At 49.3% G+C, this 26,989-nt stretch overlaps 1 protein-coding gene across 3 annotated transcripts in view; it reads left to right on the forward strand.

Moving 5' to 3' along the window:
- The window catches only part of ARHGEF9 (Cdc42 guanine nucleotide exchange factor 9), a 218,482-nt gene that overhangs the window by 15,296 nt on the left and 176,197 nt on the right, over positions 1–26,989 (forward strand). The window contains exons 2-4 of one of the 3 annotated variants that reach the window (XM_064713012.1): positions 8,778–11,506; positions 17,908–18,055; positions 20,782–20,891. In XM_064713012.1, the coding sequence (XP_064569082.1) occupies positions 8,846–11,506; positions 17,908–18,055; positions 20,782–20,891 (2,919 nt within the window). In that variant the 5' untranslated portion in view covers positions 8,778–8,845. Of the gene's footprint in view, positions 1–8,777; positions 11,507–17,907; positions 18,056–20,781; positions 20,892–26,989 lie in introns of those variants that run through there. The other 2 variants (XM_064713010.1, XM_064713011.1) reach the window with 2 other exon arrangements.

Genomic DNA, 26,989 nt, shown 5'->3' on the forward strand with positions numbered 1-26,989 from the left:
TTCCGTCCTTATAAATACAGGGCTGGAGCTCTCAGTCTGTGCATCCATCCGTCTGCCTGGTGGACATTGAATTAGCAGGAGCACAAATGCAGATCCAGGACTGTAAAAGCTTTGGCTTAAACCAGTGCAAACCAAGTGGGGCAGATGCTGCAGCCACTGGGAGCGTGTCCTGTTTGCCTGGGGTTATCTTGTCTGCTAGTCTGCCCTCAGTGATGGAGCAGATCATTGCTGCAGGGTCCCTTCTGCTACTGGCAAGTGGTGAAGTCCACCAGGTTTCTGAAAATATTAAAAGAGTGGGTGGATGTGACTCTTGAGGACATGGTTTAGTGGTCAGGGTGGTGGTGGTGGTGCTGGATTGATGTTTGGAATTGATCTTAGAGGTTTTATCCAACCTTAATGATTCTGTGATTCTAAAACTCAGTGTTTTGATAATGTCTGTCCATTCCCTGACTGGGAAGGGATTCAGACTGTTACTCTGTCTGTCTCCTGCTCCTAATGGAGGGGTTTAGCTTCCTGTGGAAGGGATTTTGCAGAGCATGTGAAATGCTGGTTCAATTCTCTGGTTCCTTCCTATGGGCACGGGCCCCGCGCTCCTTGGGGACCCCGGTGCCGGAAAGTCGTAACTGCGCTCGCTGATGGGCTGGAGATCCCTTTTGCAGATGTTTCACCCAGGTCTCTCCTTCCACCTCGATTGAAATAAATGAACAATCAAGCTGCAGTGCTGCCATGCCTGGCTGGGGCCCAGCAGCAAACCGTCCTCCTTGACCCAGAAACAGAGGATGCTGAGTTTTTGTAGGGGCTGCATTGGTTTATGGGGTGGGGATCTGCCAGGTGGGCAGGGACTTGCTCATCAGGCTGCATCCTCAGGGTGTGCTCTGTGGGCAAACACAGCTCTGCCCTTGGTCCGTGGATGCGGCACCCAGCAAGTCTGAAATGTCTGCGGAGACATAAACAGAAAGGGGGAGAAGTCACCATTCTCTCCCTATTTGTTTGACCTAAATACATTGAAGTAACTGTACCCCCATGAAAGAGATAATTTCCTGACGCTGGAGAGCTTAACATCTGTTTCCTCCCATTTTTTTTCAGTGGTAGAACATGGTAACGGAAGGACTGGCGGGGTTTTCTTTCCTCTTTTTCTTTTGTATAGCAAGAGGCGCTGCATGCTTGGGCTAAATACGCTCTCGGAGAGCAGACAGGTTTCTCTCAAGGGTTATATGATCATTTGTTCTCTATTTTCTCTCCTTCCTGCCTCCCCCCGCCCCTCCTGGAGAGGAGCGGATACAGCGAAGCCCGGGCAGGACTTCCTTAGCTCAGCCATGCCTCTGGCAGGCTGCGCCGCGTGCCCTCTCCCTGTCACCCCCCTTCCCCGAGAAACAATGGCCAAAGGCTCCTTCTTGTTTGTTATTTTGGATCCTGCAGAGGAAGAGCCGAGTGGAAGATCGTGTCCCCGGGGGCCCTCAGTGCATTCCAGCTCTGGCAGCGCCCGCCGAGGCTGTCGCTCCAGCCCTGTGCTCCTGGGGGGGCACACTGGGCTTGGAAATGAATTTAGCACTGCTGAGGGGTGAGGGGAGAGGGATGGAGAGCCTTGGAGGGGTGTCTGGAGTCCCTGCTCCACAGTGAGTGCAGATCCTGTCCTTGAACATCCAGCACAGCGCAGGTTGTCACAGTGCCAGGAGGAGCTGGGCATTTCTACCAACTGTTCTGGCATGGTTTGACCCCCCCAGCTTCTCCTTTGTACATGGGGGACACTGAGCCTCAGACCCTCTCTGCCTCTAAAATCTCCAGGATGACCTTGGGTCTCTCCAGGTGCTTTGTGGAGGAGAGCACAGTGTCTGGCATGTGATCCTGTCTAGGCTGCCCCAAGGGCAACCCTATCACCAATTTCCTCTTTGTTCCCTTCAAAGGTTTGTTGTTTCTCAGGGCCCCAGACAAAATAGTTCTTTCAGGTCACTTGATAGAAGGGATTTACCATTTGCCTGGAACCTGGAATATCCCACAGCACCAAGGGATCCTGGAAGCACAGAATGGTTTGGGTTGGAAGGAACCTTTGAAACCATCTTGTTCCACCTGTGCCATGGGCAGGGACACCTTCCTCTATCCCAGGCTGCTCCAAGCCCAGTCCAGCTTGGCCTTGGACTGCCAGGGATCCAGGGGCAGCCACAACTTCTCTGGGCATCCTGTTCCAGTGCCCTTCTAGTCCTTCAGAGCACTAAGTATATATTTCTTACAAGTTACTTCTGCTTGTTGCCCAAAACCTGCAGAATTCTGAAGAAGATTTCAGGGATTGTGTGGTGCCTGCCTGGCAAACAGCCTGAACTGTGTGCTGTTAAATGAGCAGTTTCCATCATTAGGATCTCTTGAGAAAACTCAGCCTGGATCAGACTAATCCGAATTTCCTCACTGATGCTTCCTTTCTAGTAGGTCTTGCTACGCTGCTGCCTTTGGACCTGGTGTTGTGGTTTAGCCTGGTTAAACAGCCTGGTTTTGCTCTGTTTGTGGATAACTTGTGTTATCAGCAGCAGGAGATTGCCCATGGGAAGTGTCACTCCCTGAGGGGTGGCTTGTGACAGCCCTGATTGCTTGGGCCTGATTCAATGTCCTTTAAGTCTGTGAGAACTGTCAACTTTAGTGGGTGTTCCCTGGGCCTGTTCTGTTTTTTCTGCTGGCTGTCTGCTAAATCACACTGAAAAGGAGCAAAATTGCTCTTACTCCCACCTGTATTGTGCAGGAAGAGCCTGTTGCCAAGGGAATGTTGTGCAACCACGAGTGAGATACAGACACCTATTTCTTTCTTAGAGATTGGGATAACACAAAAAATATGGAAAGAATTTGGAGGGGGAGTCATGGCTGCAGATACAGATGTTTGTGTAACACACCTGGTGCCCTTGGCTGGGGATTTTATTAATCTCAGTTTATTCATCCCCCTCAGTGACCTGGAAAAGGAAAGTGAATTTTCAGAATGAAGGGCTGCTTTGGGAAGAGCAGGGCAAGGCAGGGACCCACACAGCCCCTGTGCATTGGAGCTCTTGGCAGTGTTTGCTTGATAGCTGGAGTTTTGTATAACTATCTTCCCATCCAGGTGAGATTCCGTGTGTTTTGGAGAGCAAACATGTGAGCCTTTTGTCTCCAGACCTGGCTCAGCCACCCTCCTTAGGCTCAGGCAATCTGTGGGCAGTGGAAGAGGTGGAAGGTAATTGTGTTTTCTGTGGTTAAAACCCTGCTTTAAGTGATGGTAGTCCCAGCTCAGCTGCTGGGTGGTGACTCGCTACGACTTGACATCTGCAACTGCAGCTCAAGGAGGGCAAAAATAAACATGTGGTTGACAAGTGGTGTTGTTTTCTGACTAATAGCTGTTCCCACAGCGTTTCTTCAAAACCTCTTTCCCCTGCACCCCAGAAAGGTGAGCAGTGGTTCATCAGACACTCTCAGGGCTGCTTTCCTCCGTATTCAAATTGTATTTTGTCATGATGGGCCTAAATGCCCCCAAGGCCCTGTGGTTTGGTTGGTTGGTAAAGCCACCTTTGCCCTGCTTGGCTGGGGCAAGCACAGGTTGCCCCAGGCAGCTGCTGCAGGTGTTTGCAGAGCAGTGGGTGCTGTGTTCAGCAGCTCCTGCAGGCACTGCAGCAGAGCAGATTTGGGCTCCTGCTCAGGGAACACTGCAGGAAGGTGGCTGAAATTTGCCTTGGGGGTGGGAGGTTTGCTCTGGGTGGGGCAGTGCCAGTCCTGGGGCTGGAGCTGGCTCAGGGGCAGTGCTGGGGGTTGGCTCCTGCCAAGGTCAGCCTCTGGTTTTGATGCCTTTAGTTTTAGTTTTCATGTTTTCCAGACTCTGTACTGCATTAGTTCATAACTCTGAACTCCATATAAAGTGTTAGCATCTTCTCCTCACAGCTCAGTCACACAAAACAATCCTTTTCCAGCCCCAGAACCAAGGACACCACTGCAGCTTCAGGCCCAAAAAGTGGAAACAACAGAGAATTGAGGAGAGCAAACTGGGAGGATAGGACTGCTTAACCCAGAGCTGGAATTGGACAATTAACTGCAATATGGAAATGGACCAAAACTGATAAAAGTGTGAGAACTCGTGATCCTCATCCAGCTTGGGTGTAGCCCTGGCTGGGCTCTTGTGCTGCCCAAGGTGAATCCTGTGAAGGCCTTTTAATAAATCCCCACTTTATTCCTTTAACTCTGTCCAGCCTCTGCTCCAGGAGCCTCTCAAGGCATCAGTTTCAGTGTGTGCAGTCCTGCAGGTGTGAATGGGGGGAATTCAAACACCCACAAGGTGGTTTTGAAGATGAGGCGAGGTTCAGGTGAGGCTGTGGTGGAAGGGGAGGTGGAGAGGAGGAACCAAACACTGGTCACAGAGTGGTTCTCCTCTCTGCTTTGAGTGCTTGGGTCTGGCTTCATGGTGGCAGCTCTAATTTACATCTGCTTTAAAGCTGCTTAAAAAAATAATACAAACCCTCCTTATTTAATTTTAAAGCCACCCATGTGCCCTGTGATTGTGGATTCTGTTGCTTCTCTGGGGAGGGCTGTGCAGGATCTGTGCCTTGTTACGGGCTCTCTTTTGCCTCCACATGAGGAACAGCCTGTCTCCTCTGTGCTAGCATCCCTCCAAAGACTTCACAGGCAAGCCTCTTCCCTTTGAATCTTCTTTCCTCATGCAGGATCCACCCAGCCAAAAACAATAAAACATAAAACTGGAAAGAGAAAACAAACAAAAAACCAGGGCCATTTGTGATTTCTGTCTTTTGCTGCCAGTTGGCTGCACGACTTGAAACGACTGAAGTGCTCTTTTTTTTTTCCCCCACCACTCCTTCCAACCCATTCCAATGTGTTAGTCTTTAAGTTGCAGCAGGAATGTCTGGGAATAACTCACATCCCAAAGTGACAGCCTGAGAAATGAGGAGCTGGTCTCCTCCTCAGGCACCAGATGGAGGAACTGTCCTGCTCAACCCTTGGTTTTTTGGGAACAAAAGCTTCTGTGGTCTCTGCAGGGACCCATGGCAGCACAGCTCCAGCATGAAATTCTGCTGCAGGGTTTAAATGGAGGCAGGTGGTGCTGAGGCCCAGAAGTGTCTGGGGAAGGAGGTTCTCTCTTAAAACCTCCATGGTGGTGGGTACAGAAGGCTGAATAAAGAGACAGCTAGAACAGAGCATCAGCTTGGACTGGGCTTGGACTGGGCAACTCTCAGGTGTGACTGGAGGCACCCACTGAGCTGGGGGACTGCATGGGGTGTGTGTGGTTGGGCTGGGGAGCTGTGGGGTCTGTCTGGCAATGGGATAGACCCCACAGGGCATCCAGGGTGTGCAATTGTGAAGTGTGTTTGGCTGTATCCAGCGATGCTGTGCAGCTGTGGGATGTATTTGGTAGTGCTCATTTAGACTGTGTCACCGTGGGGTGTATCTGGCTGTATTTCTTCAGGATGTGTAACTCAGTGGGGTATATTTGGTAGGGTACATTTAGGCTGTATCAGTGTGGGGTGTGTTTGGCAGTGCCCATTTATGCTGTGTCAGTGTGGGGTGTATTTGGCAGTATTCCATCAGGATGTGTAACTGTGGAGTGTTTTTGGCTATATCCAGTGATGTTGTATAGGTCTGGGATGTATTTGGCAGTGCACATTTAGGTTGTGGGAGTGTGTGGTGTATCTGACTCTATACTATCAGGTTGTGAAATTGTGGGGTGAACTTGGCTGTATTCAATCAGGAAATGTAGCTGTGGGGTGAGTTTGGCAGTGCCCATTTAGGCTATATCACTGTGAGGTGAGTTTGGCATTGTGCAGTGATGCTGTGTCAGTGTGGGGTGAGTTTGGCAGAGTAGATTTAGGCTGTGTCACTGTGGGGTGTATTTGGCAAAGCACATTTAGGATGTGTCACTGGGGTGTATTTGGTAGGGCACATTTAGGATGTGTAATTGTGGGGTGTATTTGGCTGTACTCCTTCAGGATGTGTAACTGAGTGGGTTGTATTTGGTAGGGTACATTTAGGTTGTGCAACTGCGGGGTGTATTTGGCAGTGTACATTTAGAGTGTGTGAAGTTGTAGGGCATACTTGGCTGTATCCAGTGATGCTGTGCAGCTGTGGGGTGTATCTGGCAGTGCCCATTTAGGCTGTGTCAGTGTGGGGTGTGTTTGGCAGTGCCCATTTGGGGTGTGTCAGTGTGGGGTGTGTTTGGCAGTGCCCATTTAGGCTGTGTCAGTGTGGGGTGTATTTGGCAGTGCCCATTTAGGCTGTGTCACTGTGGGGTGTGTTTGGTAGTGCAGATTTAGGCTGTGTCACTGTGGGGTGTATCTGGCAGTGCCCATTTAGGCTGTGTCACTGTGGGGTGTATTTGGCAGTGCCCATTTAGGCTGTGTCACTGTGGGGTGTATTTGGTAGTGCAGATTTAGTCTGTGTCACTGTGGGGTGTGTTTGGTAGTGCAGATTTAGGCTGTGTCACTGTGGGGTGTGTTTGGCTGTGTCACTGTGGGGTGTATCTGGCAGTGCCCATTTAGGCTGTGTCACTGTGGGGGTGTATCTGGCAGTGCCCATTTAGGCTGTGTCACTGTGGGGTGTGTTTGGCAGTGCCCATTTAGGCTGTGTCACCATGGGGGTGTATCTGGCAGTACCCATTTAGGCTGTGTCACTGTGGGGTGTGTTTGGTAGTGCAGATTTAGGCTGTGTCACTGGTGGGGTGTGTTGGGCACAGGCAGTGCCACCAGTGTCTCCCCCACAGCCCAGGGCAGAGCCAGCAGTGCCTCACATAGTGAGGTGCTTTTTTGCCCTTTAATAAAGGGCAAAAATGGCCAGGAGGAGTGAAGGGGGGATACAAAAAGGTGAGAAGCAGCTCTGTGAGTACTGAGGCTGGTGAGGATGAGGTGCTGAGCAGGGGTTGATCCCTGGCAGCAGTTGTGGCCTGTGCAGGCCCCACACAGGAGCAGCTTCTCCTGACGGGAGCGGGACCTGTGATGGCTCCACATGGCAGGAACGGGACCTCTGGAGGCTCCACACAGGAGGAGGGGGATGTTTCTGGTAGGAATTGTATCCTGTGGAGCTGATTTGTGGCAGAAATTGTAACGAGTGGAGGCCCCACAAGGGCGCAGTTCTCCTGACAGGAGCTGTGGCCTGTGAAGGCCCCACGGGAGCCTGGGCTAGGTGTGAGAAGGAAGGAAGGACAACTATCATGTCCCAATCATACCTGTCCCAGTTCCCAATCATTCTGCACCCCTTGGGGGGACGTAGATCCCCTCAGAAATGGGGAACTTGAGCCATGGTGGGTGGGGGTAAGACATTGTGTTAGTTTTATGTTTGTTTCTCGTTATCCAGATCGGTTGGTGATAAATCGTATTGCCAAGGATTGGAAAGGGGTCACTTGTATTTTTATAGCAGCCCATCAGCTTTTTCCTCTTATTTTCCCCCTTGCCTCGGGTGGGCAGCACAGTGAGTGGACATCTGGCAGCCCACCACAGCAGCAAGCACTCATTTCTGCTACCCTAAGCACAGCTGGTGCCAAAAATGCTTGGCACAAGCCCTGTGGCAGGGCTCATGGAAAGCCAGATGACTGTTGTCCATAAAAAAGAGGGATGCTGGTTGTTTCTCTTGGCTGTGCTCTGCTTCTGTGGTGCCTCTGCCATCCCTGGGGGTTTCATGGGTTGTCCCTTGTTGGAGGCAGACATGGTGGCAAGGTAGAAACAGACTTGACTGAATTCAAGGGTCATGAGATGCCCCGGACAGTAGCTGCTGCATTAATAACCTTAGTTTTACCATAAATAGCAAGTTTAAATGTTTTAAGTAGATATGGGGCCTGTTCACAGTGCTAGTGTGGCTCTCCTGCTGCCTGGGAGAGAGTTTCTCCATTGTCAAACCTATGTCTTGGGGGCTCACTATTTCTTTCTTCTTCCTTCTAAGAGTAGGATTGGAAATTGAGGGAATTTAACCCAGTTGAGTGCCTGGCATGTAGTTCTGTTTTCTAGACAGCAAACCCAGGACCAGCAGATCCAGCCCCAGGAAGCTGTAGTATTGAGACAGGGTAGATGTGTTCCAGGGGAAGGGAAGCTTTAGGAGCTGAGCAGGAGTTCAGCTGTATTCCCACAGCTGCTTCAGAGGGATTTCCATTGCTGCTGTGAATGGGGGAACTGGATTTTAATCCTGTCCACTGGAACTCACTTGAGGGGAACACATTTTTTGTAATGTTGATTGGTGACCAAGCAGCTTTCATTGAGCAGAGCAGTGCCAGGAGGGATTCCCATGCTGGTGCCATCACTACTGTATGAAAAACCTGGCTTGGATATTCCACGAGTTTTCTGATGTTTCAGTATTTTAGAGTTGCATTGCTTCCAGGAAAAGGCTCATCCTGACTTTTCTTTGAATGGCTGCCTGGAGAGACTGAGCTGTTGGGAGCATGGTGCCAGTTCCTGGTGGATGGGGATGGTGGAGATGACAGTGACATATGCAGGGGCACTGATTGGAATTTCTTCTCTCTGCCATGAACTCTGATGCATTTTGAGTCTCTGAGACTTGCAAAGTGAAGATGTGATTCATGGGATTCTGAGCATACTTTGTGGTAACTTTATTAGTGCAGGAAGTTTATTTGTGGTCACTGAGTGTTCAGTCATTTAAAGGAGATTTAAGTAGCTTTAAAATTTATATGGTTTGGAAGCAAAATTTTAGCCTCCCTGGAATCAATGGGCAAAACCACCACCACCACCGCTGGGATAAGGGTTGACTTGTGATGCTTTATGAAATGTGTCTTCTAAAAGTTTTCTGCTCTAATTGCATTCCTTTGTTCTTTTCCCTTAAAGTCTTGTGAAGAAAGCAATCTGAGGACCATGCATCCGTGACTCCTGGACCCAGCCTGTGAGCGAGGGCGATGGAAGTTCTCGAGGGCCTCCAGCGTACTGCTTCTGTGAGCATTCCCAATGGATGTGCCAACAGGATTTCCCAAGGAAACATGGAGGGAGGGAGCACTGATGCCTTGGAGGCCTGTGGTGCTGAGCACTGCGCCTCTGGCGACGCAGTCCCCGGTGAGCAGGAGGAAACACACAGGTATAAGAAGACAACCAAGGGCAGCCGGATCTGGAATTTTGTCAGACGAAGGAAAGGACTCTCTACAAATAAAGACAGGCCCCAGTCCATGATTCTGCTGGGAGTTGCCTCTGAGGCACCAGAATTAAAAAAGCCATCTTTCATGGACAGGGTACGCTCGTCAAAAAAGGGAAGATCCTCCAGGACACCCAAGAACGTGGATTTGAGAGCATCCAGAGCGCAGGACGTGTGTGACCCTGAGGAGGACCCTCATGGCAGCGGGCAGAGGGCTGTCTACAGGGTGAGGAAGCTGGGCGATGGCCGGCGGCCCTCCCGCCACTCCTACGCGGGGTTCATCGAGGATTTGGACTCTTCTTTTGAGGACATAGAGCTGAACATCAGCATTCCTGAACTCGATGCCACTGAAAGTAAATGTCTCAGGGATATCAGTGGCAGATTACATGGTGAGGATAATGATGGTAACTGCCACAGAATAGCGGCCAGGAAGAGCGAGTCTTTGAATTTTGAACACGTTAAGAGTCCTGCAATTACAGAAGGGGACAATCAAAAGAGGTGTGCTGTGCTCCCACAGGAGAGCAGGAGAGGAAGGAGCTCTGATGTCTGGAGCTATCTGAAAGGAATTTCATTAGCTAGCAAAGATAATTCAAAGCTCCCAGATCAAAGGGCTGAAACCAATTTCCAGAACTTGGAAAATACAACTGATCATTCCGCTTCTTACTTTGACTTTGATACAAGATGTGAGGAAAATCTCAGCCAGCGAAAAAAATCAAACGGTGCTGCCAAAGCCACTCACTTTGGGGGTGTCGTGAGGTTCCTGAGCAGCGTGGCCGAGGCGGCCCGGCGGCTGCGAGGCTCCTCCAGGGCGTTCTCCCCCGATGAGAGGAGGCCTCAGCGCAGTTTCCGGGGCCGCAGGCAGGACGTGGCCTCCCCCAGAGAGGGCCTGGTTATCGAGAACGAGAGCGCCAAGGCCTTCTGCACAGTGGGAGCCTGCCTGCAGTCCCCGGATTCGGGCACCTGGGAGAACCTGAGCTTTGAGAGTCTGGGGGGGAAGGAGCCCCTGCAGCACTGCAAAACCACAGATGGGCTGAAAGGCCTTGGTTCCTCTGGCCTGGACAGTGGCAATGACAGGCTTAATGAAACCTCACCTTCTCCCTTTGGGCCAGAGCCATCCATGTCCCATCTGGCAGAGCTTGCACATGGCTCTTTCACTGAGCTGAACAGCAAAGATCCCTCTGAGGATCTGGTTGAACTTGCACAGATGACTCTGGCTGAACCAATGGAGGGCTTAGGCACTAATCCAGAGAAGACCCAGGTCATGGCCAGGGACCTGCCACCTTCTCATGATCTTTCTGTGAATAGTCCAGATACTGTGGACCTGGCCTGTTCTCCAGCTGCCAGTGGGGACTTTTCTGCAGAAACTGAAATGCAGACTCACCTTCCACAGGCATCACCAACTAAACTGGATTCTGGAGATGTGGCTTGTGCCCCAGTGGTTGCTAAAGACATGGCTTCATCTCCAACAGTAGCTCAGGAGTTTTCAGAGACAGAACTGGATAATCAGGACTTGAGAAATCCTGAGCTGCCTTTGCAAAACTTGTCTGGAAGTGAGCTGGAGTTTCAAGACACGGGCAGTACCCTGGAGAGGGTCGTGGGCAGGGACCTGGCACCTTCTCCTGATCTTCCTGTCAGTAATCTGGATGCTGCAGGCCTGGGCTGCTCTCCAGCTGCTGATGGTGCCTTTCCTGCAGTGACTGAGGCTCAGGCCCACCTTGCACAGACATCACTGGCTAAACTTGATACTGAGGACGTGGCTTGTGCCCCAGTGATTGCTAAAGACATGGATCCATCTCCAGCTGCGGCTCAGGAAATTTCAAGGACAGAACTGGATAATCAGGACTTGAGAAACCCTGAGCTGCCTTTGCAAGACTTGCTGGGAGGTGAGCTGGGGATTCAGGACCTGGGCAGTACTCCAGAGACATCACAGGCTGTGGGCAGGGATGTGCCACCTTCTCCTGATCTTCCTGTGAATGAGCTGGGTGCTGCAGACTTGGACCATTCCTCAGCTGCCAATAGTGACTTCTCTGCAGCACCTGAGGCTCTGATCCACCTGCCCCAGGCAGCTGTGACTGAAGAGAAGCAAGACACTGTCAGCACTCTGGAGAAGAGTCAGGTCACAAGAGACAGGGACCTGCCACCTTCTCACGACATTCCCGAGAATATTCTGGATGCTGCGGACATGGGCTGTTCCGCAGTTGCCGACGTGGACTTTTCTGTAGTGACTTTTTTGAAGTGTTCCACAGTGAAAAGGCAGGGTTTGGAACAGCCTGGTGGCCGCATTAAAAAGCGGGGAACCGCTTCATTTGTGGAACAAAACTCTGTGGAGGTCATGGACAGAGTGGAAGAATTTGACTGCAGCACAGAGTGCAGGCCCTTCCAGGTGCACGTCTCGAGGATTGTTGCTTCTGGACGCCTCAAAAATGGAAAGGTAGGAGCAGCTTTGTAAGGTTTGCAATAAGACTACGCTGTTGAACATCTCAAAAAGCTGGTTTGCACTGGAAAGTATTTTTGTACATCCCTCATTGGGATTTGCAGCTATGGAGGTTGTTCTGTGAATAGTGGCAGCAGACACAGCTCTTAGATCAGTCTGAGTCTGAGCTCTTAAACCTCCAGAGCTGCTTCTTCTGAGACCCTTTTTGTGTTTCAGTGTCTCTTGAAGAGGTTATAGCAGTTTATGTATTCCTAGACACTAGCTTTAGTTTTTTTCCTCTCTGCATTTAGGTTCATTGGAAGTAGAAGCTCCTAAGAAGAGGGGTTTTAGCAAACTGAGAGTTTTTAAGTGTGCTGTGGGCAAACAGAATTCAGCAATTGCACTTTGACCTCTGTGATTCCTGAAAGAGTTGTAGGAGTGGTGGGGTGGGTGATGAATGAGAGGGGGCAATGCTAGTGGCTCCAGTCATGGCAGGATGTTCCTATCTGGTACAAGCAAGTCTTTCAAAACCCTTAAAATCCTCAGAACATGTAAGTGGACATTGCATTTTTGATTAGGTTCTGGGTGTTACAAATCTGTCTTGTCCAGATTATTGCTATGAGACTTCAGAAGTCCTGTGGAGCCAGTGTGAAGCTCAGCTTTAGGGTTCTTTTGGGTACCTGCTGGTTAGCTGAGGCTGGAATGAGGACTTTTTATTTTTTCAAGGTGCCAGGTAGAAAAATAAGGTTGGTTTGTGAAGAAACTTTCTCTTTTCCTATTGGGTTTGGAGAGACAAGAGATATTCCAGGGGTGGTGACACTGTTGCCTGTTGGAAAAGGGGTTGCAGTAACTTCCGAGCCAAGAGGGGAAGTGTTTGAAAATTGGCAGCAGATTAGAAATGCTGGGGGAAAAATCTGGACTTCTGACTCGCAGCTAAAACAGGCAGCAGTATTGTTAGTTATTCCTGGTTTTGTTTTTCTGCTGTTTCTGTGTAATACAAAGAGTTACAGAAGCTCTCTGTGTAATCCCGGGCACTCCAGAGGAGTGAGTGGTGGTTGGTCACTTCTTGGGGTTTCTGGAAGAAACATTTTTAGGAGGAGCTTAGAAGAACTGTGGTTTGATATCCCTTCACAGGGACCAAGCTGAAAGTATTCTGGGCAGGAGCAAGATGAGAGAGGCATGAAAGGATGGAGTGGAGCAGAGGGAAATACCTGCTCTCTTCTCCTGGAGCAGCCACATCCCTGCTGGGAGGGCAGGGCCTGCCTGTCTGGTCCCAGAGCTCCCAGGGCACAATCCCAGCGCTCTCCCAGCTCAGCTGTGTGAACAGGAGATGCCCTAAGTCCCAGCTCAGCTGTTGCAGCTTACTAACATGACCAAGAAATTTAAATATGGTGCTTGAGATAACTGGGCAGGAAACCTCCCCTGAGTTCCTGTGGAGCGTGGCGATAGCGCACGGCCTCCGTGCTGCTGAGGCTTCCTGTGGCAGGGAGGGCTGGCTGCCTCCTGGGCAGGGGCTGGGAAAGCACACAGCCCCCCCTGGGTTCTGGACACCTCCTGCACCCCAGGAGCTCTGCGGCAGGTCCGGCAGTGCACAGGGATGGAGAGGTGGCACCAAACCCAGAGCACAGGGAGGCTGCAGGAGGGATCTCCTGGGCAGGAGCAGCCCTGGAGAGTCTGCCAGCAGCTCCAGTAACAACTGACCTGAGATACCCCAGGGATTTGCTGGCCTATCTCCCATCAGGGAGCGGCACTCGGAAACACTTTACCAAAAATAAACATGGGAGAGCAGTAACTTCAGCCCGAGCGTGACAGCAGCAGCACACTGCAGCCTCTTATTGTTTTAGGGCTCAGTCCATCCCTTTGCTGGCACCTGTTTCTCAGGACAGCCACTGGCCCTGCTGCCTGCACTCCAGGCTGCTCTGATTAACTGTAGGATTTGTATTTCAAGGGAAATGCTCAACCACAGGCAGGAGAAGGTTCTGCCAGGACGGGGTGGCTTGGCCAGCCCAGTTGCTCTGAACAAGTTCCCAGCAGTTTTACAGTGTGTGAGCAGAGTGGGGCAGACAGCATTTCCCAAACAACTTAAACATTACCCCAAGAAAAGCATAAAAGTGCCTGTTCCCATGGAGGCTCCTGTGGGGAGATGGTGTGAGAAACTGAGGCTGGTGTAGCACAAGGGATGCTGGATGGGATTTAGGGGATGATCTGTACATTGCTTCTGTCAATAAGTAAATCTGTTTAGTTGTATCTGCAATTAATGCACCTGATTTTTGCTTTCCTGCTCTTGCCTTTTAAAATTCTAATGTCTTTAGGCAGGAGCTGAGTGATGATATGGGCAAGTAGTTTGGTAGGGCTTGATCCTGGTGCTTTAAAGGAAATAGCATTGCAGCAGCATTTAGTAAAAGCAGATGCAGAAAAGTAGAAAAGCACATCCCTGATAGTTGCTTTCAGACCCCATCCCAAATTCTCATGTGTTCTGGGAACTTGTGAAACAGTGGAGATAAAATGTTTTGAAGAACTGGAGGACCAGTAAAGGTCAAATCAAATGGTCAGTGGGAAATGCATTACTCCATTCACACTGCTGCAGCTCTGGAGTCACAGTGCCATCCTTGTTCTGAGGCATGAGACATGGAGTAAAGCATGACATGGAGGTTTCAGTAGGTTTTGGACAGAGTTTCATTTTCCATGACTCCGCTGAAGTGAATTATCCTCCTCCAACACCACCACAGCATCCCAACAGGGAAAGTGCTGCTGCAGGAAGTCAGGCATAGCCCCAGGAGTTGTCTTTGAGCATTTCCAGTAGCTTGAGGTGGTATTCAGATGGAAAGCAGCTTTGATACCATCCATGTATTTTGCAATTCCAGCCTTCCATCAGGGTTCCAGGCTGGCTGGTGTGTCCATGGACGGGGTTTGTGGGTGATTTGATACCTCCTTTGGGGTGCCATGAGGAGAGGTTGCAAAGTAGGCATCTGAATTCATATTTCGGGTATTAGTTTGGGGTTTTTGGGACCCAGAAATCAACGTCAGGTTTATTTCTGGCAGAGATCCCTGCTTGTCCCAGAGCCGTGACCAGGAGCATCTCTGGGCTGGTGTCACCCTCGCAGTGACAGCAGAGGCTTTCACTGCAGTCTTTCTGTGCCCTCTGCTGGCTTGCTTGGGAAATAAGAGGTTATTCTGATGGATCAAAAGCCAAATCTCTTCCTTGGGGTTCAGAATTTTATCTCCAAAGGGTTTGCAGGCTGCAGCTTGTTTCTGGCTGTTCTGCACCAGCCCCCAGTTGTGTTTGTGAGGCTGTTCTCTGAGGGAATTAGGATTGCCAGAAGTGCGCAGATGAGATTTCTGCAGGCTTGTCAGCCTTGCAAAAGCTGTGTGTCCCATAGGATGAGGATGTTGGGTTTGATTTCAGGGCTCTGTAAAGGGCTGTGTGTTCAAACTCCTGCGTCACTGCAGATGTTCCCCAGAGCAGGTGTTGAGGTTGTTCCTCCGAGTCCTGGCCTCAGATCCAAACTGTCCCAGTGCCACAGAGGCTGTCCCTGGTGCAGGGTGTGCTGCTCCAAGTGGCCCCATGGATGTGGGTGCTGTCAGGGCCTTAGGAGGTTTTTGGGGTTCCCTAGGTGCTGTGTGTGGGAAAGCAGGAGCCTCTCGCTGCGGTGGGTCCGACTGGAAGTGCAGCATTGCTGATTTGCCTGAGTGTGCACATGCCAGGGGATGGGCTTGCAGATCTGCTGCCTGATAGCTGGGGCAGAGCTCAGATCCTCCCACAGCTTTGGGGTTTGGCTTTAGTGCAGCTCCAAGTGCCTTTTCACAAGAGGAAGATCCAGCAAAGTTCCTTTTTATCTGTGTTTGTGGAGAAATTGCAGGTGATGCCCATAGTGACTTTTAGCTTGAGATTGGTTTATTGTGGGAGCAGCTGCAGAGATGGGATTGCTGAGTGGATTTATCCCTTTCCTCCCACTGCTGAATGGCACTGACCAGGAAATAGTGTCTGGGAGAGTTGATCTTCAGAGCTTTCTTCATCTCCTGGTTATTCAGCTTCTGGGTTGTGTCTCAGCCTGCTGTAACAAAAGACTTTATAGTTCTTCCAAATTAAGAATTAGTACTTCACTTTCTAAATCCTGCTGTTGCCAAAAGAGTGCTGTATCCCTGTCTGCAGTGAAGTGCAATTTACTTGCAGAATGAAGATTTTGGGTATTTATGGCTTTTAATATGGTTGTGTCTGACAATCATTTTATTTTTAGAAGAGACAAAACCTCTAAAGCCTATCTTCAAGCTGTGCAGATTCTTGTATTCATAATAAGCAGGAGGTGCTAGCAAAATCTTGAATTAAAGCCTATATTTAGTGCTATCTATAGTGGGGTAGGATTTTTTGGGAAACATATTTTTAACATTGTCAGGGAAAGGCAGGTTGAGTTTGCAAAGCTGATAGGCTTTGCATGTATACAGAACCAGCCGTGGAACACATGGATAATTCAAATTTCCACATGTTTTCTTTTAAACACATGCTGTGTCTTTCCTTTATCCCATTCCCAGCTTCAAAAGTGAAATCAGAGTAGGGATGGGAAGGGGCACCTCTGGGCCTTGCTGGCCTTATGCTAAAGGGACTCTGTGTTTTAAATTCCCTGGATGGAAGGTTTTCTTTGGCTTTTACCCCCTCCCAGCTGCTTTCCAGCCAAGAGAGCTGTACTGGCTCACTGGAGATGATGCTGGTGCTGGGAGATGGAGCCTTAACTCATCCACAGCTTTCTTCTGGGGTAATTACAGCCTGTCTGCTTTGTTCTTCATCTGTAAATGAAAATAACAGCACATCAGGGAAAATGAGCTGCTGGAGGCTTGAGGATGGATCCACCAAACCATCCCAGGCCCCCAGTTATTAGCAGGCTCCTGCAAGTGTGACAGATGTGTTTGTGATTGAGCCTAGAAACCTCTTAGAGAGGAACACCTCCTGTTTGCTCCCCTTGACCTTTGTCAAATGATTTTTCTTCTGATTTCCTGACTCTAAGATTATACAGGCAAGACTTCCACGGTGTCACATGTCACAGAGAATAAAATGAAAAGTAGGAGTTTGAATTGTGATGTTTTTAAAAAGAACATTCCATTCTGCAAAATGTCATGGTACAGTTGTCATTTTCAGGAACTTTTCCTCCTGGAATAGAATAATAAAAGTTGGAGTGAGGAGAACACCAACATTTTTGCCCACTTAGCTGTAAATGCCAACTCTTTGCATTAGTGTTACCAAGCATGAAGATACAACTGACATATTTGACCATTTTATGGGTGCTTCAGTCAATTGCAACTATTTTATTTAAGTAAATATTTTGTAGGCTGTAGATGCAAGGACATGTGTGGTTAGCTGTTACCATCAGTGAGCTGCCAGCCCGTTTGGCTGCTCTTTGCTGTTCCTTGGAAGCAGCCAGCCCTTGCTGGTATGGGTTCCTCAGCACCAGCTGATTCCTCCCTGTGTCTGCTCCTGCTGGGGTTTGGGAATGGGAGAGCAGCCTCATCCCAAAATGCAGAGCAGCCAGGGGGTCTCCATCAGGGTCACTCCCAGAAGTTCTGGGACACTCAGTGCTGCTGGAAGTGTTGGGCTCAAAGCTGTACAAGGTCTGAGCCCCCTGCACTGGTGTTGGGGCTTCTTTAGCTGCTCAGAGTGACCCCAAGAAAAGTTCCAAAGTCTTTTCCCAGCCCAGCGGTTGAAGAATGAGTCAGGGCTCTTCATTTCTGGTCTCAAGGCTGTTTATTGTATCTTACCTATAATACATTTTCTCCTGCCCTGCCGAGGTCCATCCAGCAGGACAGTTCCAGGCACTCTGCCTGCCCCCAGGGCAGTGTTATGGCTTTATACTAAAAACCACGTGTACAATGTTTACAATTACTTTCCAATACCCATCACCTATGTTAGACAGTGAGCTTCTACTCTAAACCAATCCAAAAGTGCCACCATCACAGCAGAAGATGGAGGGCAAGAAGAAAAAGGAGAAAGGCTGGACACGCCCAGATCCCTCCATCTTGCCCTCTGAACCCCCATACCAAAAACCCCAAAATCTCCTTTTCCACCCCGTGATAACTTCACTATTATTCTACCTAAACTGTTGTGGCTTTGCTGATCTTCATCTAAGGTTGGTAATTTGCTCCACGGGTCATAATCAAACCCACAGGTGTTTTGGGCTCTGTACCAGGGCCTCTGAGCCCCCTGGCAGGGTCCGGGTCATCCTGGACAGCAGAGGGATGTCCTGGGTTCCCACACACTGGGGGCTGCACACCAGGGCCAGCAGGTCCTGACCTTGCAGTCAGAAATGCCCCGGGTGCAGACTGCAGCTAGCAGTGCCGTGGTAATTCTGTGTATTATTGTATGTCCTGTGCTTGCTTTGCCCGAAATGTGGGTGCTGTTGGTAAAACCTCCTGTGCCCCTTCTCTCACAGCCGACATCTCCCCCTGCTCAGCCGTCCCCGCAGGCAGAGCCCTTCAAGGCGCTGGTGGAGCGCTGCCGCTCGGAGCCGCTGTCACAGAGCACCCCCATGGGGCTGGACCAGCTGGGAGGGCGCATGCAGCACCTGCTCCGCAGGCGTGGTGAGTGCATCTCTCCTCTCCCTCTCCCTCTCCCTCTCCCTCTCCTGCTGTGATGTTTTTAAAAAGAACATTCCCCTTCTAAAAAGAGTGCCCCTTCTCTGCCACCTTTGCTTTTGGTGGCACCCATGCTGCAGAGCAGTGGTGAGTCCCTCTTCTCTGCCAGTTTTGCTTTTTTGGGTGTCACCCATACTCCACAGATGTGGTGAGTGCCTCTCCTCTCCCAGCTTTGCTTTTTGTTGTCACCCATGCACCAGAGACATGGTGTATGCCTCTTCTCTGCCACCTTTGCTTTTTTGGGTGTCACCCATGCAGCCCTTGGCTGGCAGGGGTGGAAAAGTCAGGAATGTGGTTTGCATCCGTGCTGGTTACAATCCCTGACACCAGGTGAGGGAGCTCTGAGAGCCACATGCTGAGGAGTTTCTTGCTGGCTAATAGGATCTGCTTGTGTTCAGTGTGTTTATGAAATAAGGCTGTTTTCTCTCTCTGATGTCTCTGAACACAGTCCCTATAATCTGGTTATGAGAGGATGAACAGGAGTAGGCACGTGAGGTGTAAAAGCTGTTCAGCAGCTGCTATGTGAGATTATATTTGGTGGTTTTCTCTTGAATTTCTGTCCTCTAAGAATCCTCTGTGTGAGTACTCAGTGAGTACTCACTGTTTGGAGGTGGTGAGTGATGATGGATACTGAGATCAGAACTCAAATCTGATGTTTGTTTGGAAACACAAGAAGTGAAGGGTTTTTTCCTCCTGTGCTTGGGTACTTTTCATGATGAAGGAGAGAGTCTCCTGAGCCAAAGGCTGGGATGACCTCTCTGCATTTGTCCTGCTCAGTGACACCAGAGAGAGCACCCTGGAATGTATTTGCTGGCAGTGTCTCATGCTGGCAGGTAAATTGGCTGATGGCTGAATAGATGACATCATCTTCTGAACCTCCTAATTAAAAAGATTGATAATGAGAGAAAGGAAATGATTTCCTGAAGGGCCACTGCTGGCATGAAGGATCCTGTGATTTAGTGATGGGTGAGCAGGGAAGCGCTGCCAGGCTGTGCTGGCATCGCTCAGGAGCACTCCGGGGATGCAGGCAGCTGATGGATGGTGGCAGCACGTCAGGGTTCAGAAGAGCTGGGGAGGACAAGGCCAATTAGCTGCCTGTGCTGTTAATTGATGGCTCTGCTGCTGGGGTGCAGTGGTTCCAGCCCAGGGGGGTCACACAGCCCCTCAGAGTGAACATTTCCTGTTTGCACGCTGCTCCATCCATCGCCCCCTCCTGCTGGAGCCGGCACCGTGCTGCAGCCTGGCTCTCCAAGAGTCTCCAAAGTGAAACGTGGGCTGCTAAAAATAGCAGCAGGCTGCCTGCATCAGCATTGAGGAAATAGGTCTCAGTGCAATCTCTCTCCCAACAATGCTGGAGGAAAACCAGGATGGCTGCCCAGGCAGCCTGCAGCAGCGTCCCAGCCCTGCTGAGCTCCAACCTGTTTGGTTTGGGGGTCTCCTCTCTCCCAAAGCCTGGAACCATTTATTCTGGTCTCAAACCCCTCAGGACTGACACAGTCTGAAACCTCTGCCAGGTGAGAGGTACGTCAGGAGATAGAAATTGAGCATTGTGCATCTTTCAGGGAAGAATTCCAGAACTGCTTCTTCTCTGGTGATAGCTGGGAAGGATGTGGAGCAGGAAAGGGAAATGAGCTGCTCATGACCCCAGAGATCTATGGCTGTTTTCTGTAGATCCTTGCTCCATGGCTGGAATGAGGAGCTCCAGGTGCTGGCAACACCTGTGGGGATGCATGTACTATATATGAGCACTGCCTGGATCACATTTACCTGTGCTAGCAGCTGCTCTGGGGACACCAGTCATGCTCAGCTCTGTTTCCTTCCCTCTAGGCCAGGGGATGTGAAGACCCTGATGGAAGAAGGGATTAAAATTCAAGCTTGCCAAATGTGGGAGAGAAAACGCTGGTCTCATACATAATGGCAGCTTCACCCCAAAAAGAAAGAGATAGGATGTGGAGCTGAACATTTTGGTTGATTGGAAAAGTAGAGCTCATTTGCCTCTTTTTCACAAGCTGCTGTGTGCCTGGGTAGTGCCATCTGCAAGGCCAGGCTGGGGTCTGGTGTGACAATCTGAAAAATATAAAAGCTAGAGCAGAACTGCATCTCTGAGGGCTTGCTCTGAAATGCTGGGGGTGAGAACCAGCCCAGTTTCCTTAAAAAACCAGCTTTTATGGCTTTACCCATTTCTGGTTTGTGTGTAAATTGGAGGAGCTGTTTATTTTCCAAGGCCTGGAAAGGTCCAAGGTGCACTCAGCTATGGAGCACGGTGAGAGTGCAGCTGGGATTGCTGCAGGTGCTGCTGCTGGGGACCCAGGGAGCTGCTGGGCACACTGGGACAGGCTGCTGAGGGTCTCCTGCTCCTGCAGCTCCTGGCAGAGCATCCTGGCTCCAACCCAGCTGGGCTGACCCCACGTTGGGATGTGGCTCCCGGCTCTGCCTTTTTGTAGTATCCAAGCTGCACTATTTCCCTTGCATCCCAAGAGCACTGAATAAAGCACCTAAATATACTCTGTGCTCTCTTTTTCTAAAGAAGAGGTTGAATGAGTCTCTTGCAAACAATTTTGTTTCTTTCATTTAAAAGAACAGCCTCCGCCCCCAGCCTGAGCTAAAGCACAGCATTTATCTTTTGTCATTCCTTTTTTATTTTTTTGTTCCTGTGGATTTTCTCCTGGCAGCTGAGAACGAGCAGGCTTCAAAGACCCTGAAGGTGCGCGGGAACTGCAGGAACGGCGGCCGTCGATGGAACCTCTTCAAGCCTGGAGCTGAGAAGCTGCAGATCAGTCGGGTAAGGAGCTGTGTGCAGCGTGCCCCTGCCTGCTTCAGGGCTGGCATTTGCCTGCTTTGGGCTGTGTGTTTACAACAATGTGCCTGACTAACAGCTTCCTCAATGCCTGGGTCCTTCAGCCACAGATGGGGATGGGTTTGGTTTGGTGTTGTTTTGTGGCAGTAAAAGCTCAGGTGCGTTGTCTTTTCCCCAAATCAGTGTCCCTTCAATGTGTGGCACAGGCTGTTGGGCTGTCACTGGGCCTCCTGTGCCTGTGGCTGAGTGCTCCTTGCAGGTGGAGGGAACTGTGACGTTTCCCATCGCCTTCAGATGTGCTCCCTGGTTTTGATGGGTTTATTTTTTCTCCTTCCTTTTTTAGCCCTGTGTCCTTTGGGTTTGGTGCTGCTCCCAGCACCATCTCGGTGACAAATTCATGTCACTGCTTCTTTCCCAAAGTGTTTTGCAAATATAGGCACAATCAATCCATTTGGTTCTTTTTTTGTGAATGATGCTTCTGGTGGGGGAAGTAAAAGCTGTTGTGGGCCCGGGGACGTTCATGTTTTTCTCTGGGAAAAATTCAGAAAAGATGGCAAAAATGGTATAATTTGCTTGGGCAGGGGGTTGTTGTTTTTTTTTTTTTTTTTTTTTTTGTTTTGCTGTGCCCTGTGTTTGAAGTCTGGAGGCTTTGGTTATTTCATGGTCTTGTTTTGGATTTGCAGTGCTCATGAGTCTGGTTTCACTGGTACCCAACAGATCCAGATCATCCCAAACCCAGCAGATTTCCCAGCCTGCCCTGTGATGCAGGCAGAGTTTCCTACTGACTATGGCAGAAGAGGTTCAGCCCTTGTTGTTCCTCTAGGGCACAGGAACAAAGGATGGTCTGGGAGCCAGGAATTTCCCTGCTGGAGTGGAAAGGGGAACTGACCTTCTCTTGTGTCTCTGTGGCTCTTTCCCTCCCTACTGCTGTCCTTCCTTACCAGACCTTTCTTGTATTCCTTTCCCCTTTGATATTTGATGAGCTGCCTTCCTGAAATGTGATTGCCAGAGGTCCTTGGCCTCTGTGTGTGCTTTTCCATCACAGGAAGCTGGCAGTGAGTGATGCTGACTTCTCCACCCTCCTTGTGTTGGGTGTTGCTTTCCAGGGAACACGTGCAGGGATGCACTGCTGGATTTTTTGTCACTTGTGACTTTCTGGAATTCCATCTTGCATCACTTCTGTTTTCTTTGCTGAGTGTTTGTGGGCTGAGGTACAAAGGCAGAGGAGAGACAGACAAGGAGTTCAGCTCTTCTTTTTCTCTTCCTTCCCTTTGGGTCCTGCCTCGCTGCTGAGACATGAACTGCTCCTTTCAACTCAGGAAAGCTGTTCTGCTTTCAGACAAGCTGAACATCTAAAGCTTTGAACAAAGTTTTCCTGGAAGATGAAATGATCCCTGTCCAATAAAGCTGTTTGTCCTTGGGGCCAGGATAAAGGCAGGTGGCTGCAGAGCAGTGCAATATCCTGTTGTGCAGTGTGCAAGCCCTGCCTTGGAGTGTCTCAGGTGTGTTACCCACGAGCTGTGTCCCTGTTCAGGGTCTGGTACTGACCAGTGCATGGATGGATTTGGTCCTTAATTAATCACTTCATTACACCTTAGTTAATCACTTTATTAATCCTTTAAGAGGAGCCTTGCAGCTTTCATAGCTGTCCTGGAGGCCCTCCTGGAAGCCAAGGTGCTGTTTTGACACAAAATTGCTCCTGAACTATCTGTGCCTTGAGCATCCTAAAGCCAGGCCTGTTTCAGATTGCATCAGAGGCCCTTAGAGAAGCTGTGGAAAACTGAAACCTCAGCAAACAAACACCCTGCTGAAGTTTGGGAAAGGTTGGCAAAGAAACTGCTTCTCCTGTGGTGATGGTGGGAGGGATGTGGAGCTGGAAAGGGAAGTGAGCAGCTCATGGCTCAGAGATCTGTGGGTGCTGTTTGGCTCAGACATGGCCATGCCATGTGCCCCCCTGAGGCAGAGAATTGGCTTTGGAGAGGTCTGTCCAGCTTGTTTTTAAATCATGGCAAGCAGGAAGCTCTGAAAACTTTGGTTTATAAATCAGAGGTGCTGTGCAAGTGCTGCAGGAGCAGGATACAGAAATGTGGCTCACAACAGCAGTGCTGGAAAACTCAGCTGTCACCTCTGCCCCAAGCTCAGTGAAGATATGCAGGGCTGCACATCACCTCTTGGCCAGAAAGTTGTTCTGCTCTGGCAAATATATAAATTTGGGGTGAGATTTGTGGGCCTGGGTGTCTCTGGGGAGGTGCTGTCATTGACAGCTGACCCCAGTGAGGTGGCAGAGCAGTGCAGAAAGCAGGGATTTGTCCTTCCAAGAGTGTCTGAAATCTGAGCACAAGCTGGAGAAGTTTTTTATGGAGTATATAAGGTTATTGTTCCACTTTGGAGGTGGGAATAAGAAAGTGAACCACTGGAGCGTGGTACATATGGAGTCATACAATATTTTTTTTATTTCTCTCCTAATTTAAGAAGCAAGTAAAAATAAATAAGGTCAGACTTTTAACAATTTTCAGTCTTTATTTTTTTCCCAGAGTACACTCTTCAGCCTGGAGAGAACTCTGTGTTGAAGCAGTTTATGTGCAGAGCATTTTGGTTTAGCACTTAGGTCCCTTCGAGCCTTTGTTTGGCACAGTCAGGACCAACTTGCAGGAGACTGAAGGTGCCCTGAAGTGCAGGCTTTGCTGCAGCAGAGATCAGAGTGCCCTGAAAGGCTGCCCTGGCAGGACCTGAGCATCTCTCCTGCCTCTGATTTACCCTCAGGCAGGTTCTGCCACCTGGGATGGGGCTGATCCTTGGAGCAAGGGCAGCAGTGAGTTCCCTTCTGCAGCCCCAGAGCAGGGCTGGGAGATGTGTGATGGTCTGCATGGCAGAGGCAGAGGGTGACAGTCCCACCCTGACCCAAATCTCTGGCCTCTGCTGCCCCTTGTGAGGGAATCTTTGCTTCTTGTTAGCCCCCAGTCAGAATCATCCCGCCTTTTTCCAGACAGTGCTCTGGGGATGTGCTCCAGGAGGAATCACAGAACCACCAGGTTGGAAAATCCTTTAAGATCATGGAGTCCAACCCATGCCCTAAACACCACCTCAACTAAACCATGGCACTGAGTGCCACATCCAGTCTTTTTTTAAAAGAAGGGAGATTCAGCCCTTCCTGAAACAGGAAGCCTCCTCTCAATATGTATTAATTCTCTCTCTTACCTGAGAGTTTTAATTTGCAGCCTTTAAAGATGACTGCAGCCATTCCTGTCCTCTGCTCAATCCCTCCCTTCCTGCCCTGTGTACTTGTGTACAAGGGACTAAAGCCCAAATTTATATTCTGGAGGATGCCACTGTTAATTAGCTAGACTGGAAACTTTGCATGAGAGGAGCTTCTTTGACATCCCCTACACTAATAATAGGCAGGCCTGCTGTGCAGAGGTGTTGAATATTCACAAAACCCACCCCCCAGCCTGTCCCTTCTCCTCTGGAAGTCAGGAGCTCTTTCCAGAGCCTGCTGGGGGGTTGCCAGAGCAATGATGGTGGATGTGCCAGTCTGCAGCTCCCCAGAGCTAAATCCCCATGGCTGTGTTTATGAGGAATAGGAAATTCAGGCAACGTGCAGCCTGCAGGAGAACAGAATGAAGGGGAAGTTGATTTGGGTAGGAATGCTGCTTGATATTCAGGGCCAGCTCTCCTGCCTGCTATTTTTATCCTCTCACATAGTGCTGAGTGGGCACTTTGGGCAGAGGGGGGATTTTTTTCCCTTTGCCAAGTGTCCTGCCCTGTGTTCCTGTGTACTTGGGCAGGAAGGGGGCTGTGCTGGGGCTCCTGGGCTGCAGCATCCTGGGCTGTGAGTGGGATGTGATCACAGCCCGATTTTGGAGCCCCTGTGTCCCTGGGAGAAAAGCACAGTCCTGAGGCTTTCCTGGTGCTAATTAGTTTAAATATCAGTGTGGTGCTACAAGAGGTTTATGTGCACGTATGGAGGGCTGCCAGGGATACAAATCCTCATTGAATCTCTCTTCCCTCATCTTAAACATTGAGTATTTCTGCTGGCAGGGTATGTCTGAGCCATATATTTTGGGGAGGGCTGCTTTATATCTTGATAAACCTATTCAGCTGCTCTACTTAGCAGTGCTCTGAAGTCTTTATGGAGTTTTGCTTTTTATTTTTTTAATATATTTAGCCATTTATAAGTGTTTTTTGCAAGTTCTGAAAAACTCAAATAAATCGAAATTGCCTTGCTCATTTGAGGGGGAAACAGGGATTGAGCTGCAGAGTATTGCAGTGCTGTGATCCAGCCCCATGTGTGTGCATGAGGAGTGCCCAGGCAGGGTCCCTGCACCCCTGGCTGCAGCAGTGCAGCCTTTTCAGCACCTGAGCTGTGTGTGATGTGCTGGGTGTGGCAGCTGGGCCGGGCAGGCAGAGCTGAGTGTGAGCTGCAGCTCAGCCCCGAGCCCATCCGCGTGCTCTCGCCTGAGCGGGCCTGCCCTGGGCTCCTCCCCAGGGATGCAAAGCACACAGCAGCAGGCCTGCAACTAGAAATGAGAGCTGTTCCCAGCCTTACCATGCTCTGCCAGCCTCCTCTCCATGTGTGTTCATTCTGTCTTTAATTTTCAGCCTTTAAAGATGACTGCAGCCATTCCGTCCTCTGCTCCTTCCCTCCCTTCATGCCCTGTGTACTTGTGTGTCACACACATATTTTCTGAAAAATCCTTTTGCCACGATCTTTTCTCCTGAGAAGCTTCAGCTTCTCCATGTTTTGCTGCTTTGGAATGTGGTTTGGAGGATTATTACCCAGCATGTGGAATTGTTTTTACTTGATGACCAATGACAGCCACCTGTGTCGAGGCTGTGAGCAGTCACAAGATTTTATTATCATTCCATTCCTTTCTTTTCTAGCCTTCTGATGAAATCCTTTTCTCTCAATTATTTTAGTATAATTTTAGTATATAATTTTAATAAATAATATAATATAATATAACAATAAACCAGCCTTCTGAAACATGGAGTCAAGATTCTCATCTCTTCCCTCGTCCTGGGACCCCTGTGAACACCACCACACTTGTGTACAAGGGACTAAAGCCCGAATTTATCTGATGGAGGAAGCCACTGTTAATTAGCTAGACTGGAAACTTTGCATGAGAGCAGCTTCTCTGACATACTAATATATATAGTATAATATTATAATATATATAATACTATATATATATAATACTATAATAATATAATATAATATAATATAATATAATATATTATAATATAATATAATATAATATAATATAATATACACTATATTATAATATGCACTATAATATAATAGATGTATTTATATATATATATATAAAATACTATAATATAGTATAATATTAGTATTATCTCTATACTAATAATAGGCAGGCCTGCTGGGTATTTAGAAGATCATTCAGCAGTGCTGTGGTTTTGTGCAGAGCAGGGCTGGATAACCCCTGGTGCCTTGGGTGTTGCTCCAGCAGTGCCATAGCCCAGGTGTTCCCCAGCACTCCTGGGCACAATCAGGGCTTCAGGGACTCTGAGTCCTGCAGGAAGGAGAGGTTTGAAATGGCAAATGGTCACCTTTGAGTTGTGGGGTTATGTGCTGGGTAGCACAAGAGAGATTTGAAGTTCCAGACTGCTCAGCCCTTCAGCAGTTATGTATAGGTCTATATTAAGAAGAATCTCAGCTTCCTTGCTGATGGTTTTTATAGTGCCATTGAACCTCAGGGTGTCTCTGTGCAGCTGCAGGTGGTAGGTACTGCATCCTACATGGCATTAACTGTGTGCAGTGGTGACTGTACATAATCACTTCTATACTTCAAATGGAGCTCTCAGCCTAACTTTAAATAGCACTTTGGAATGGCTCCTTTTTCCTATTGCTCTGTAGTTCCACCTTGATTGCTCTGCTCCAACTCATTACTCAGCTCTGTCACCGTGTTTCACTCTGGGATACGGTTTATACAAAAGAAGCTTTAATGTAAACTCAATTTGTGTTGCATTGCTAAAACCTTAATGACATTTTGCTTGGCAGCAGTATAGACTCTGTGGTTTGCCCTTCCCCTGTGCACTGTGTTCCCAATAAACTGAAG

Source organism: Zonotrichia leucophrys, chromosome 4A (assembly GCF_028769735.1).
Source record: "Zonotrichia leucophrys gambelii isolate GWCS_2022_RI chromosome 4A, RI_Zleu_2.0, whole genome shotgun sequence".
Lineage (NCBI taxonomy): Eukaryota > Metazoa > Chordata > Aves > Passeriformes > Passerellidae > Zonotrichia > Zonotrichia leucophrys.